This window comes from Microtus ochrogaster, unplaced genomic scaffold, assembly GCF_000317375.1.
Source record: "Microtus ochrogaster isolate Prairie Vole_2 unplaced genomic scaffold, MicOch1.0 UNK8, whole genome shotgun sequence".
NCBI lineage: Eukaryota > Metazoa > Chordata > Mammalia > Rodentia > Cricetidae > Microtus > Microtus ochrogaster.
This window is the reverse complement of record NW_004949106.1, coordinates 9,362,253-9,377,467: the sequence shown is the minus strand read 5'-3', so window position 1 is coordinate 9,377,467 and position 15,215 is coordinate 9,362,253. Positions and strand designations below refer to the sequence as shown.

The 15,215-nt window shown below is 38.8% G+C and overlaps 1 protein-coding gene across 1 annotated transcript in view; it reads left to right on the top strand.

Annotated features, from left to right (window-relative positions):
* Positions 1-15,215, top strand: part of Col3a1 (collagen type III alpha 1 chain) — a 36,401-nt gene that overhangs the window by 10,864 nt on the left and 10,322 nt on the right. The window contains exons 5-35 of the mRNA XM_005366390.3: positions 458-535; positions 2,106-2,159; positions 2,655-2,708; positions 3,388-3,441; positions 4,596-4,649; positions 4,809-4,862; positions 5,102-5,155; positions 5,497-5,541; positions 5,674-5,727; positions 6,133-6,177; positions 6,803-6,856; positions 7,277-7,375; positions 7,863-7,907; positions 8,016-8,114; positions 8,303-8,356; positions 8,467-8,574; positions 9,232-9,285; positions 9,835-9,933; positions 10,267-10,320; positions 10,465-10,563; positions 10,834-10,887; positions 10,981-11,034; positions 11,353-11,406; positions 11,934-11,987; positions 12,458-12,502; positions 13,034-13,132; positions 13,219-13,326; positions 13,561-13,614; positions 14,169-14,222; positions 14,304-14,357; positions 14,988-15,041. Of these exons, the coding sequence (XP_005366447.1) occupies positions 458-535; positions 2,106-2,159; positions 2,655-2,708; positions 3,388-3,441; positions 4,596-4,649; positions 4,809-4,862; positions 5,102-5,155; positions 5,497-5,541; positions 5,674-5,727; positions 6,133-6,177; positions 6,803-6,856; positions 7,277-7,375; positions 7,863-7,907; positions 8,016-8,114; positions 8,303-8,356; positions 8,467-8,574; positions 9,232-9,285; positions 9,835-9,933; positions 10,267-10,320; positions 10,465-10,563; positions 10,834-10,887; positions 10,981-11,034; positions 11,353-11,406; positions 11,934-11,987; positions 12,458-12,502; positions 13,034-13,132; positions 13,219-13,326; positions 13,561-13,614; positions 14,169-14,222; positions 14,304-14,357; positions 14,988-15,041 (1,995 nt within the window). The remainder of the gene's footprint in view (positions 1-457; positions 536-2,105; positions 2,160-2,654; positions 2,709-3,387; positions 3,442-4,595; positions 4,650-4,808; positions 4,863-5,101; positions 5,156-5,496; positions 5,542-5,673; positions 5,728-6,132; positions 6,178-6,802; positions 6,857-7,276; positions 7,376-7,862; positions 7,908-8,015; positions 8,115-8,302; positions 8,357-8,466; positions 8,575-9,231; positions 9,286-9,834; positions 9,934-10,266; positions 10,321-10,464; positions 10,564-10,833; positions 10,888-10,980; positions 11,035-11,352; positions 11,407-11,933; positions 11,988-12,457; positions 12,503-13,033; positions 13,133-13,218; positions 13,327-13,560; positions 13,615-14,168; positions 14,223-14,303; positions 14,358-14,987; positions 15,042-15,215) is intronic.

The window sequence follows — 15,215 nt, the reverse complement described above, 5'->3', positions numbered from 1 at the left end:
ATACCTATATGTGTATATATATAATTAAAATCAATTTTATTGGCCTTTTGGGAAGTTATTTTACCTTCCCATGTTTCGTTGGAGATTAGATACTTAGAGTTAATGACATCAATGTTCCTTTGTCCTTACATATTCAATTACTCTGTGTGTAATGCTATAACTATTGTATAGAAATAATGATTTCAGTGATAACATTGAGGGACAAATTGAAGTGGGAATTTTTCATTTAATACAGTTTGTTAAAATCTTCATACACCACTCAATAAATATTTCTGTAGCGAGTATAATATTTAAAGTCATAGACAGACAATAAGCAGAAAAGACCTCACATCTGGCATGCTGAAATCTATCAGCGAACAGTTCATGCTGCACACACTTACTCTAAATGCTTCGGAAAATAACTATGACCTTTGTATTAATAGAATCTAATCGATGTACCTGATTTTTTTTTCTACAGAATTATTCTCCCCAGTATGACTCCTACGATGTCAAGTCTGGAGTTGGAGGAGGAATGGGTGGCTATCCTGGACCACCTGTACGTACAAATGTTTCTGAGCATGTCCAAGTATCACCCAGCATTTGTTTCTTAACTCTTGAGTGATGTTCTTCCGGAAATACAACATTTTCATGGAATTGTAGAAAACGGTTCATTAACTACCAAAGCTGGAAGAAAAACCAACAACATTGCTATGGTCTTCTATACTAACTCATTTCCTTCTTGAGGCATTTTATGCCTTGCCAGTATTGTTAATTCTCCATGCCCACCTATATAAGGGCTCTTCCTCATAGACTGTCTAATTGAAGGCAGCTTTGTTAAGGAGTGTTTCCACTTCTCATTTTCTCATCCAAGTTGCTCAGCATCCTCTTTTCATGTTTTAGTTCCCCGAATTTTTCATTCTAAAGGACAGTTTAAGTCATGAATGTTCAACATCACTTCTCATCTTTCCTCCAAGCTTTGAATCAAGTATGACTATTTTTAGAATCATTGATCTTTTATGTCCGTCTATCCTAAAGAATACCTATTCACTTTGACTGTGAAGGCCTTTCCAAATGTAAATGGCCCATAGATTTAATAACAGAAAACAACAAGAATCATTCCAAGCTGGATTTGAATGTGGAATACCATAATGACATATGCTGGAGATGCTTGCTCTTGAATCACTCTCAGGGAGAGGAATAATGTTGAAACCCCTAATTTACTGCAAATAACAGAAACATCACTGTAAATAAATACAATATGCCAATATATTCGTGGCTTCTAAAGTTAAATAAAAAATTTTATCGGTAGATACAAAAGAACTGGTAAGGAGTATTATAATTGGCATATATGAAATTGAAAAATGTTGACCAATTAGATGTTTATGATGTTCTAAGTGTTTGGTATTTTTTTAATGTGGGAAAGTCACATGGAGAATTATTTTTATGAATATTGGTTATTACTACACTCATGTTATAAATCCTCCTTCAATAAGGTACACAAACCTCAATAAAACTACCACGTATTGACATTCCAGAAAGATAAGTCAAAAACTTGTTGTCAGAATTTAGAAATAGTTTCTGAATGGTGATGACATCCATTTGCTTTAAGTGTTTAGTGGCCCATACATTATGTTTACACCCAAGTCTTCACATCAACATGACAGTAACACATTAATACAGTCATGAGGTTTGAAGCTAACTGACCCGCTTAAGTAAGAAACGCTCATAAGATCTATAGTGCGAAGATATTTTCCACATGATGCTTAGGCAAAAGACAAGAAATTGTTTTTAACTGAGGGAGGTATTAATGAAACACTATAAAGCTTATCATTATATTTTCTACTGACTTTTCGCCCTCTGAATTGCCTTTCTTAAGGGTTGAGGTTAAAATTTTTAGCATTGATTCATAATCTGAATGACTCTCTAATTTCATCTGGAGTAAGGTTTTCATGCCAAACCCTTTTTTGAAATCTCATAGAATTAAGCATATCAAGGCTTGTTACCAGATAACAAGATATAGTTGTATATGTTTCAAAACACATTGGCATCATGTCTGAACAGACATCACTCTGTGCAATGCGTTCCCATCTATCTATTTGTGTTTATTATTTAAATTTGCATTCTAGGGTCCCCCAGGCCCTGCAGGCCCCCCTGGCTCTTCTGGACATCCTGGCTCCCCTGTAAGTATAACTCCTACTGGTGTTTTTATCTTCATGAATATGTAAATCAAATTAATATAGATATGGTTATAATCCCTTTCAGCATGCACAGTCACAACGAAGTGAAGCTGCAACCAAGAAACATCATTTTAAATGTTACAATTTCATATTTAATGTACTCCCTAACAACTATTATCAATGAAAATTTTGATAAATTTGAAATACATGTTTCATTTATAAACAATATGCCTTTGAGTTAAGAACCATTCAATTTCAATGAAATCTTTATTTAATCCTGAAAAATATGTTTTAAACCTTCATAAACTGTAATGGAATTCTTGACTAAATTCACTAATCATGACTTCTGACTATTCTCAAAGTATAAGCTTTTTATATGAAGCTCTTGTTACTTTATTTACATATATTACATAATGTGACAATGATGTCATAATTATTATTTAATAATAGAAATATTACATAATATTAAAATATATTTTCAATATTATTTTACTTTAGGGTTCTCCTGGATACCAAGGTCCCCCTGGTGAACCTGGTCAAGCTGGTCCTGCTGTAAGTAACACTTAGATTGCTGAACACATTGACAGTTCACTTCCCATATGAAATCTATCAATTCCTGAGTCATTCATGGCTATATTTAGAGTGCAGATTGCACACATGCTTGAATTTTTACATAATAACTTAGCATTTTGGGGTATTTGAGGTGAATCCAAAGATATTGGAGATTCTTAACTGGTTAGCCATCAAAGTTATCCATTTCCCAGGGCTAACAAAGATCATCCATCTCTCTAAGCATCTAAGGTTTCTGTAGACTCCCCTTGTGTCTATTTTGTCCCTATGCCTATAGGCTTGCATACATCTGCATATAGTGAAGAAAAAGATCAGAGTCCTCCGGAATCATATGCCACACAAACATACAGAAATTAAAATAAATTTTATTTTAATACGATATTTCAAAATATTGAGAAGTGTATTTATATTTTTGTATAGTCAATGTCTTAAAATATACAAATGCATATATGAATAGAAACTTTTAGTATAAGATATAGATACATGATATTTAAAGTTTTTAGTAAATTTTAAACAACAGCAAAATTAGATGTAATGAACATATAATATTAACTCAGTGTAATTTTCATGGTGAGAGGTTCTGAAGGATGTTTCCCTCCAGATGCACTTAACATGCAGTGACAAAATGTTGAGCTTATCTATTTCTATTTTCTCATTTTAGGGCCCTCCAGGACCTCCTGGTGCTATTGGTCCATCTGGCCCTGCTGGAAAGGATGTAAGTATTCATAGGTCAAAAAGGAATATAGTAAAATTCAACTTGAATGATAAACCATGTATCCTTCATGCCACTATAGAAAAGGCTTAGAAAAACTTGAAAGTCTTTATTCAAAAAAATTTTGTAGTTAGGTAGTGCTGGCACACACCTTTAATCTCAGCAATCTGGAGGCAGAGGCAGGCTGATCTCTGTGACTTCAAGGTCAGTCTGGTCTATGGTGAGTTCCAGGACAGTCAGGGCTATTACACAGAGAAGCCCTGTCTCAAAAAACAAATACAAAAACAAAACAAAAAAAACAAACAAAAAAAACCCACAAAGCACCCTAACAAACATTTTCTGTTATTAATGGTGGTTGGTAGGATTCTCACAGCCTTTTATGCTGAATTTCCTAGCTTCTTAATTCCCTTTCTTAAGGGTGACGGCCAGCACTGACCGACACTTCTTATTGCTTCTAGGGTATTTTCATGGAGAATCATGCTCTCTTGCTGAGATCCTCATCAGAAATCTTGCCACACTTCTATCTCTAAATCACCACGAAACGAGATAGTTGTCTTCACTTTTCAGGATGCTAACATTTTATCAATCTGTTCATCTCTGCGTTGCATTTGCAACGCTGTACATCTGACAAATTCGAAAGTGATAGAACTCTCAGATGCGCTTCATTTTCATCCCAGAATGAACAAGATTTTTTTCCTTGACATTCTGTAACAAATAATCAATATATTAAGATCATTATTTTATGAGCATAAATTTATAAATATTAAATATTCTCCCCCGTTGTCAATTAATTTCCAATGCTAAATTCTTTTCGTTAACTTTGGGAAAAATCTGAATATTGGGAAGAGAGACATCTGTCCTGGGACATCACAGGCTTATGACAAGGTGGAAGGGGCCTCCTTTAGTCCTTCCATTGAGAAACCTGATGTCACTGAGTGGATGGCTCTCAGCTGTCAACCTAGCACTAGGTGGCCGCTGGCGGTTCAGGAGCACAGCATCAGCCAGGGCTATTGATGGAGACTGTGTCTCAAATAAGTACCCAACCGGAAGTCGTCTGATCTCTCATAACTGCGTGTTTGATCCCACCAGACCTCTCCTTAGCTTCATCCCATTTCGTCACACGTGAGCCTTTATAAATCCTTTATTTCTCTGCCTAGGGAGAGTCAGGGAGACCTGGTCGACCTGGAGAGCGTGGACTACCCGGCCCTCCGGTAAGTCTCCTCCGCTTGATAACCTCCTCAGTCACAAGCATTTTAACTTCAAAAGCGCATGACCAGATTGAAATCAACATAAAGACAAAATGCATTTCATTGCTGGATTTTGATTCTATTTGAATGTTAATTAACGTCTTTCCCATTCATTACGTTTAGGGTGCTAAAGGCCCAAGCGGCATGCCTGGATTCCCTGGGATGAAAGGGCACAGAGTAAGTGACCCTATGCTTACCCCTAACTCTAACCCTTTATTCATGAACTTAGTAGGTATAATGTATTGATGGCAAAGCATCTTTATGTTTAACTAAATATTAGGTGAAATCTGCCAAGTTCAAAATGTGTCAATCTAATAAGAACAAAATCCATCAAACGAAATTTAGTGTAAGACTTCCATTTTGAATTGTGCACAAATCTTAAAATTTTTTTTTTGTCTGTTTTTAAATTTTCCCAGGGTTTTGATGGTCGAAATGGAGAGAAGGGTGAAACGGGTGCTCCTGGACTGAAGGTGAACTACAGCCCACTGTGCTTTTGAGCGAACTCATTTAGAGTCTGTCAGCTGTTCTTTACATGTTATCGATTGCTTAGGGTAACCCCCTAAAGCTTCGATGACAGCTGATAACCAAGCCTCTGGCGTAGAAATGTTTGCGCATCCCCGAGAGACTAATGAATATGTAAAGTTGGCATGTACTTAAATGCCGAATTTTACACTTCTGATAATTAAAATTAAAGGCTTAGAACAATTTAATATTACCAAAGTACATATTTTCCTTAGTCTCTTCTATGATACAGTATTTGCAATATCAAACAGTTTGCTATACAGAATCACAACATTTCGTATGTCTCTAGGGTGAAAACGGTCTTCCCGGAGACAATGGAGCTCCTGGCCCCATGGTAATTATGTTTCCTCTTCTATGATTCTAATTACTGATACTAACCATCCAGCTCCGTTGTCTTTCTCCTTTCCGTCTGTTCTCACACATGGCAGGTTCCCGGTGAGATCATTACTCTCAATTTTGCCTGCAGGGTCCCAGAGGGGCTCCCGGTGAGCGAGGACGTCCAGGCCTTCCCGGAGCTGCAGTGAGTATTGTCACAGTCTACCCTGATGAAGGCAGAGGTTATCTCTTCTGGAAACGCTGTCTTCAAGATCAGATCAGTCCAGATTTGGATATAATGATATGGAAAAGAAAGCCTTGCATTTAGTCTCCCTGATGATTCTTTTCCATTGGTGTGGGGGTGTCCATTTGATACATGCATTAGAACCTCATATTTGCATTCAATTCTAAAAACCCAGAATCCGGGCTTGCTATGCCTCCTGCGAGGTGTCTCAACGGTCTAACACTGACTCTAAATATAAGTGATAGTAAGGGGACTTTAATATATCTGAGGAAATTCAGTTCAGCTGAGCTTGAATTGTAGTCAGACGTTACCGATAATTAACCTTCCATAAATAAGAAAATATTTGAGACAAACTTCTCTTTTTAGGGTGCTCGAGGCAATGACGGTGCTCGGGGCAGTGATGGCCAACCAGTGAGTAATGTTGCATATAACCCCACTTTGTTCCAAAGTACTTAGAGCTTGTGGATTCTACATTACATTGTCATATTGTCGTATTGCTATATAGCAAACCCACATTGCCACTTGATGACTCTTTTTAACCCTAAAAATGGAAATAATTTGTACATCCATCCAGTACTTGATAGTATCCATCAGGATATCATTTAAATCTATACGGACCCCCCAAACTATGCCTCCCTTCCAGCCATGACCATTAGTCCCAGTGATTCGCTGACATGTGTTTAACACGTACATGTGTTTCATAGCCAATATTGGTTATGCCAGTTAAGAGACATGCAAAATAGATGGTGATGTTACCTCTATGTAAATAAGAACACAAACGCTCAGGAGTAAGACCCTGCACAGTCACAGGATGTATGGAAAAGCAGAGAGAAATACAAATCTTCTCACCTCAGATTTAACCCTCTTCTTATCTCACACAATGTTCCTCTCTAGAATACCCGTACGAATGGCAAATGCTCTTTCATTTATATGGTGTCTTCTGTACTTTCGGTTATTCATGTGGCTTCGTTTGATGATCATTCTAGGTGTTCAGTCTAACCAATTTTTATTACTTGCCAATTTTTCCTTGTTTTAGGGTCCCCCTGGTCCTCCTGGAACCGCAGGGTTCCCTGGGTCCCCCGGTGCTAAGGTAAGCATGTAGTTCTAACACATTGGATTGCTTCTCAAAGTTGACTTGTAAAAGAATCAAATGTATATTTTCATCTACAGAGAACTTTTTAATGCCTTAATCTTGATTCTAGTACATTTATATATAATCCTGATTCATAGATATGTATACTTATACCCATATATAATTGTTAGCATTCTACCATTCTGATATTTATTCTGATGACTTCTGCCTTTTCCCAGGTCCTTTCTGGGAAACAATTAGAAAACAGGCAGACTTATATCTACCTTTGTCCCCTGTCTTTATGATATCCTTCATTTTATTACAATATTTATCCACAGTACTATAACTTTAGAGAAATAAGTTTAAGCAGAACTGAAGGGTAAACCAAGTTATTCGAAGTGGAAAGGACAGCTGACACATTGGAATTTGACTCTTTAGGGTGAAGTTGGACCTGCAGGGTCCCCTGGTTCAAATGGCTCCCCAGGACAACGAGGTGAACCTGGACCACAGGGACACGCTGGTGCTCAAGGGCCTCCTGTAAGTAGCAGACAAGACCTGAGAGGAGCCAAGCTGCTAGGCTTACTTACTCCTTCAAAGCATGCTTCAACTTGGCTGTCAATCAAAAAGTATTCCTTTAAAAATTGTAACTTCATGCTCTACTATAATTTGGTTCATAACAAAAATGGGAGTTTGTGCACTGTAGAATTCATGAATTTCACATTAGCGCAGTGCAGAGCAGAGAATATAGCATGTATGTAAACTATAGGTTACTTTTCTGATGCCTGGCAGGTTGTCTACACTAAGCACCAGCCAGGAAATAAATAATCTCTGACTTAATTCCTAATTATTTTTCCTACTTTTCTGTGTTGGGCTATTATTAGGGAAATGACATAGTCTCTACAATACATAATACCTGTCAGTAAATATGTTCTCTAAACAATATACTATACATGCTAGGTTTTTTGTTTTGTTTTGTTTTGTTTTTTGCATCCTGTTAAGATGCTCTCTCCCCCTTTGCACATAGGGCCCCCCTGGGAATAATGGCAGTCCTGGCGGCAAAGGTGAAATGGTGAGTTGAATCTCCCTCCCCTCATCCCACATCGATTTATGGATTTAAGTCTATGGGAAAATAAAATGGTCCGTGCAGGGCTGATGTCCGTGTTTGTGCTGTCCTTAGGGTCCAGCTGGCATTCCTGGAGCTCCTGGACTAATGGGAGCTAGGGGCCCCCCTGGACCAGCTGGGACTAACGGCGCACCCGGACAGCGAGGTCCTTCAGTAAGTTCCTTCCTCCTTCAGTGCCTGGAAGTTCAAGCGTACCTATCACAGCAAAATATTGCTATTCCTTTTGCTTCCTCTCAGTTAAGTGTGTATAGCTCTCCTTCGAGCTGTATAACATCTGGCTGGTTATGATTTTATTAGCCAAATCTTCATTGTCTTTACATAGAGATTTTGTTTCTCTTTAGGGTGAACCAGGCAAGAACGGTGCAAAAGGAGAGCCAGGTGCTCGTGGTGAACGGGTCAGTACCAAACCAACATGCTTGGCTACTTAGAAAACCGCAACACTCGGAGAAAATAATGGGTAAAATTTTCTCTAATAAATTTCATCCCAATGCTTTATATCTTTTAGGGGGAAGCTGGATCCCCAGGAATCCCAGGGCCTAAGGGTGAAGATGGTAAAGATGGATCACCTGGAGAACCCGGTACAAATGGGCAGCCGGGAGCTGCTGGAGAAAGGGTAGGTTTCCATAGTAACCTGCTTCACCTTCAAGGTACAGCAATCTTTGAATCCCCCCTCCCCCGTTTGGTGAGACGGGGTCTTATTTATAGACTACGTTGGCTTGGACCTTACTCTGTAGCCCAGGCTTGGCTCAAACTCATGGCAATCCTCCTGCTTCAGCTTCCCCTACTGCTTGCATTAGAAGCATGAACTATCACACCAGTTTAAAAGCTAACAAAAACCTGTAATGGTAAATTGCTTCTACACAGTGTCTCCCTACAGGCTGACCTCAAATTTAGAGATTCTCCTAACTCCACCACCTAAATGGGGGACTAAAGCTGTGTACCACCAAGCTCTTCTGGTGTCCCATCTAAACTTAAAACCCTGAAGAGTTTCAGTATGCTTATTTCTGTCTTGTGTGTGCATTTGGCTGATGGATTGCTCTGTGATTTATTCTTTTCCTCCGTTTCAGAATTTTGGTTTTGTCTTATTTAGTATTATTTTTTTTCAGTTCTGAGAAGTGATCCCATGACCTGTACTTGGAGGGCAATGCCCTACTATTAAATCCCTAAACTCCTATTTAAAGAACTTTGTAGTATAGGAATATTTATACCCATGAATTATGAACAAGTTTTAATCTTATAAACTGAAATGTTTAACTGTCATTGTTTCCAGGGAGCTCCTGGCTTCAGAGGACCTGCAGGGCCAAATGGCATCCCAGGAGAAAAGGTACACACCTCAGTTCCTGAATGTCATTACTACAAATAGAAGTTTCTTCTCTACATTATCCCATTAATGGAAAGATAAATATCTGGAGGAAATATATTAGAACAACCAAACACAAAACATCTCCTGGTGACCCTAGTCTCTGCCTCATTACTTCCTGTGCTCTGTGATGAGCAAAGTCACTTCCTCTGGCAGACAGGGAGAATCCCTGACCCCAGTGTCACCACAAGAACCACAGAAAACCACCTGGATGTTCAGGGAAAGCGCCACAGTAATTTCTCAGCATTAATGGTGCTTCACTTTAAACACACATAAAGGTATAGCTAAGTCCAATTAATAATGTTTGTTATAAACAAGGGATATTTATTCATCACAGCTGCCTCATTTTTCCCCCCAACATGACATCCAAAGCTAAACCATATGATCTTAAAGGGCAGTACTCAGCAACACAAACTCTCCTTGAGAAGCCAAATGACTCCACTAGTCACAGATTCAGAGTGCCAGTGCCTAAGTCAATCAAAACTCTCTAAGGTTTGTTATCTCACAACTTAGGGTCCTGCTGGGGAACGTGGTGGCCCAGGTCCTGCGGGGCCCCGAGGAGTAGCTGGAGAACCTGGCCGAGATGGAGCCCCAGGAGGCCCAGGAATGAGGGTAAGGAGACATATCTGTTTTAATCACACTGTAATGTAGTAGGAAGAAAGACAATACAAGTGATGGCAGACCAAAAACAGCTTCAAGCAGACAATACCTTTCCAAAGACTCAAATTAAACAAACTAAATCCCTTGAAGAAAACATGGGTTAAAACAGATGAAGGAAGAAAGAAAATTAAATATTTGACTAAGATGAATTTTTTTAACAGAAAGTAGGGAATGCGCTTACAAGGCTACATATAAACATGGAAATCAAAAAATTGTTCAAGTTGACTATATTGTACTTTTTCATGTGACTTTTTAAGTCATCTGACAGTTATATTTTTCATTTAGGGTGTTCCCGGAAGCCCAGGAGGACCAGGCAATGATGGGAAACCAGGACCTCCCGTATGTATAACTATGACATCCCTTTGAATTAGTCCAGTAAAAATTGGAACGTATTCATTAGCTAGATTTGAATAAGTGTAGGTATACTATACTTTGATAATGTGTTCCTCCAACTCTAACTAAGGTAGATATTTCTCTTCCTAGGGAAGTCAAGGAGAAAGTGGCCGCCCTGGTCCCCCTGGCCCATCTGGACCCCGGGGTCAGCCTGGTGTCATGGGTTTTCCTGGTCCTAAAGGAAATGACGTAAGTTCTAACACTACTTTCTCCAATAAATATTTGACGGATCCCCTTAGGCTTTCTATAAGAAAAATGTCAAGATACCCAAGACTTAGCCTTCTCTAAAAACATGGACGAATATATGAAATTGAGCATTGTGTTAGAGACAAATATGTCATTGGCTATGGTTGTGTGTATGTATGTGGCTGAGCAGGTATAGGAGGATCAAAAATGGGGTTTGGACTTTGATTACTGATTTTTTTCTTTATTTATGTAAACATTTACCCTTTTCTTTAGGGTGCTCCTGGCAAGAATGGAGAACGGGGTGGCCCTGGAGGACCCGGCCTTCCCGTATGTAGCTTTTGTCTTTTTCTAGTCATTTCCAGACTCCGAACTTTCTTGATATATGTATTAATTCTGCTTGCCTAACTGTCATTGTTGTAGGGTCCTGCTGGAAAGAACGGTGAAACTGGACCTCAGGGTCCTCCAGGACCTACTGTAAGTACTTGTGTAACTGAAGAGAGAGATAGAGTCAAACAGAGCATGGGCAAGCCTTCAGAAATGATGCAATCGCTGCACTGTATTAGAATAGTTCAGCAGTTTCTAGACTTCCTTATTTTATTATTGAATCAAATGTTGGTATTCACTACATGTTGTACTTAATTTGCCTTGAGTATCTTCTATAGCCCAAGCTTTCCTTACTCTTCCTATTCTTACCTTTGACAGTAAGCAATAGGCCTGTTGGGATGTGAACTGTAGACTAACTAAGAAAGGCCAATTTTACAATGGACTCTATCATTGTGTTTCTCAACCTAGGGCCCATCTGGTGACAAAGGCGATTCCGGACCCCCTGGTCCACAAGGATTACAAGTAAGAGCTTATTCTTTGAGTGTTATTGTCTGTTAAAATTCCTTATTTCCCTTTCAGACCTATTTTTGTAGAATAAATAAACTTCAAGACTTTTGTTCCCCTGCTACATGTTTATCTGAAACTTAATTTGTAGTCTTTTTTTTTCCATTCTGAAATAAAGTATTAATAGTAATTTCTTCTATGGCTGTTCTAGAATGTACATATAAAGTTATTAAAAATGAACTGAACTTCTGCAGTTCTATATGCACACTTATAACTCTCACAATAAAAAGTCTATGTAGCTAAATTAATCTACCCTTATTCCTCAGCACAACTGTATATACAGAAACAAAAATACAGATATGAGCCCAGGTTTGTAAGATATAACCACCCTCTATCTGGCATTAGTTTAAATAGGGCACACATTCTATACCTTAAAAATATGGAAATTATGTCATGAACTACTTTGAAAACTAGGCTTACATGTGAAGAGCTTTCTCAAAGCCATTTTTGAAGTGATCATACGATGTTATTCTGTTGATTTGCAGGGAATACCTGGTACCAGTGGTCCTCCAGGAGAAAATGGAAAGCCTGGCGAACCAGTAAGTCACCTCTTGTTTTGGTAAAGTTGGCGACTACATGAAAAAATCAAAAGCATGTATCTATCATTAACTTTATATGCCCAGGTAGTTGAGTTTTGTTGACTTAGATCATAGAATACTTGCTAGAATGCTTAAAACTCTCCATTAGATCTCTAGCAGAGTGCACACCAAGTACCTGTCAGTTTATTTCCTTTGAAGAGGTGTGTAGGGTTAACAGTTCAAGGTCATCCTTGGCTCCAGAATGAGTTTGAGTTCACGAGACCCTGTCTCAGTAACCACAAAGAAACAAAGATGAGTTGCTTATGATGTCACTCACTCAGTTTAATTTTTTTATAAACAACAGAATTAAAGTACATAGCTTGAAGATTTAAATAATTGTACAATATATAGACACAGCAGATGTCGATGTTCTTTATACTTGTGCAATGCATATTGACAAATGCTTACCATACATAATGCTGACCTCCTAGGGTCCAAAGGGTGAAGTTGGTGCGCCTGGAGTTCCTGGAGGCAAGGTAATTTTACTTTAACTTTTTAACGATGTTATAGAGCACCTGACTAGGGGAACACCTTTTTCTCCTTTTTAGTAATTTGAAGCAAACTGCAAACATTGCAATGAATTGAACTTGCTCCCTCTGAATATTCTCTTGCTCTGACATTAATACGGGCCACAAAGTCAGCCACTCAAGAGGAAATGCTGTTAATGCATGGGTTCTCTGCAGAGAATTGTCCTGCTAGAGGAAATGTAAACTTTACCTCTCTGAGTAGTAACAGTAATTACTTCCAAGACACTTGTCCCTTAATCAGAGCAAATACACATTCCATTGTTTTACACTTTTTAGATTCCTGTTCCCAAGCAGCTAATCAAACTTTTATACTCAAAAATTTCAAAACCATCAAGAAATAAAAGTTAAAAACCTAGTAGATGTAATCAAAGTCACCGTAATGCGCAGTGTTTCTCTTTTCTGACTCAGATGTGTTACTAATGTGGATGTTATTTTTTCACTGATAGGATACTAATGTGGATGTTATCTTTTCACTGATAGGGTGATTCCGGTGCCCCTGGAGAACGTGGACCACCCGGAGTTGCAGGAAGCCCTGGTCTTAGAGGCGGAGCTGGACCCCCTGGCCCTGAGGGAGGAAAGGTAGCTGCCGTTCCTGGCATCCTGGACTTAAGGAAGATGCACTTCAATTGCTTTCTCATCATCTGGCATGCATCTCTTTATTGCAGGGCCCTGCTGGTCCCCCTGGTCTCGCTGGTGCTACTGGTCCCCCTGGTCTACAAGGGATGCCTGGAGAGAGAGGAGGTCCTGGGAGTCCTGGTCCAAAGGGTGAAAAGGTAGTGATTGTTTTAGCTTGATTCTACAATAAACTAGATTTTATAGATTAGAGGAAAGCCACTTTACTAGAAACTATTTTCAAAATTGCTGTTATCATTTTATTTTAAATGAAATTTGACATAGGGTCCTATAGCAACTATGAATCAAATACCAATTCTAATGTCAGCAACTCCTGAGGGTTTCTCTTCTTGGCCAGCATTCACTGGGTAATGACACCGACTTTTGTTTGGCAGGGTGAACCCGGGGGTGCAGGTGCTGATGGGGCTCCAGGAAAGGATGGGCCAAGGGTGAGTATTCACATTTGTGAGAAATGGCCCTTAATGTGTGGTAGACCCTGCTTCAGCTTTCAGTGTTCCCAAAACCACTTTAATGAAGTGAGACCATGTTAGCATGCCCTGAACATTGAAAAGACACTAATCACTGGACTGTTTAAATTCTTAGTTTTATATCTATCACTCCATGATAGTTCGTCAGTGCCCGAAGGATGGAGAGAATCCTTAATAATATAAAAAACAAAAGCCAGGAATGACTCTCATAGCAAGTCAATAAAAACTAAGAAATAGTTTTAAAAGATATTTCAATAAGATCTTATATCTTCTCTAATAGAGGTTTGAAAAAAGCATCAATTAATGAACACCGTGAATTAAATTACTTTCTCTGATCACACTCACAGAATAGTGAGTTTACTGGACTCTCTCACTTTGGTACCAAGCAATCAAAGTATCGTGTGAGCCACGAGAGAACAAAAACGGATCCACTTTAGTAGATGAGTGTCTCTAGACACTGATTAATACAAGAAATGATGTTGGTTTCTTCCCAACTAAAACCCCTCTTTCTGCAGGGTCCTACTGGTCCTATTGGCCCCCCTGGCCCAGCTGGTCAGCCTGGAGATAAGGTAACAGCACTATTGCAAATAAAGTCAACCTTTGTTTCAGTGAAGACAGAGGAATGACAGCATCGTTTGGTCTTTTCTCAGGGTGAAGGTGGTGCCCCTGGACTTCCGGGTATAGCTGGACCTCGAGGAGGCCCTGTAAGTGGCAAAGACATTTTCAACATATTCTTAACCCCACACAGGTCATTGTCTTGTTTTAGTAGCGTTGCCCCTGCTACTCTTTTCCTCCTTTTTTGACTCTATCCTTAAAATATATGAGATTCAAGAAAATATTTAAAAAATTAAAATCCATGTGAGATTATTTTAAGGTACCTCATTTCCTAAATAACTCTGGGGAAAGCACATAAATTGAAAAATACTATACATTTCTAAATGAGCATCTCTTAAACTTTGCCAGAAGCATCTTCCAAATCAAAAATCCTTTACCTTTAAAAAGTCTTGAAGCTCAAAGCTCAGCACCTTTTTGTTTAATCAATGTCTTATCATTTTGCCATATTTTAAATACTTTACATTTGGGAGTTATATAATTGCATGTATTATTATTGGAGCACTTTGAAGGCATAGCCATTGCAAGTTATATTGCAGTCTAGAGACAGAAGAAATCAACAGTTCTAGTGTTCCTTTCTAATTTTGATAAGAAGTCAAAAAAGACTTTCAGGTGAAACTGTGTTTGCTGTATTAGCTGTTTTCCTACTACAGCAAGACAAGACTATACATGATCCCCGTGGGGAAGGCTATCACCGTGACTAACAAGCTATTTTCCTTCAGGGCGAGAGAGGTGAACATGGACCTCCTGGACCTGCTGGCTTCCCGGGAGCTCCTGTAAGTATGGATGTCTAAGCACGAACGTCCCAATGCCCATTTTATCATCTTGCTGAAAACTAATAGATACAAGCTATTTGGTCCCAGTCTTTCTTCAGTCACTTTACTCTTTGAAGTTACTTTATCAATTTTTAGGTTGGTGTTTAACTAATTCTATTGTTTAAACCCCTATCC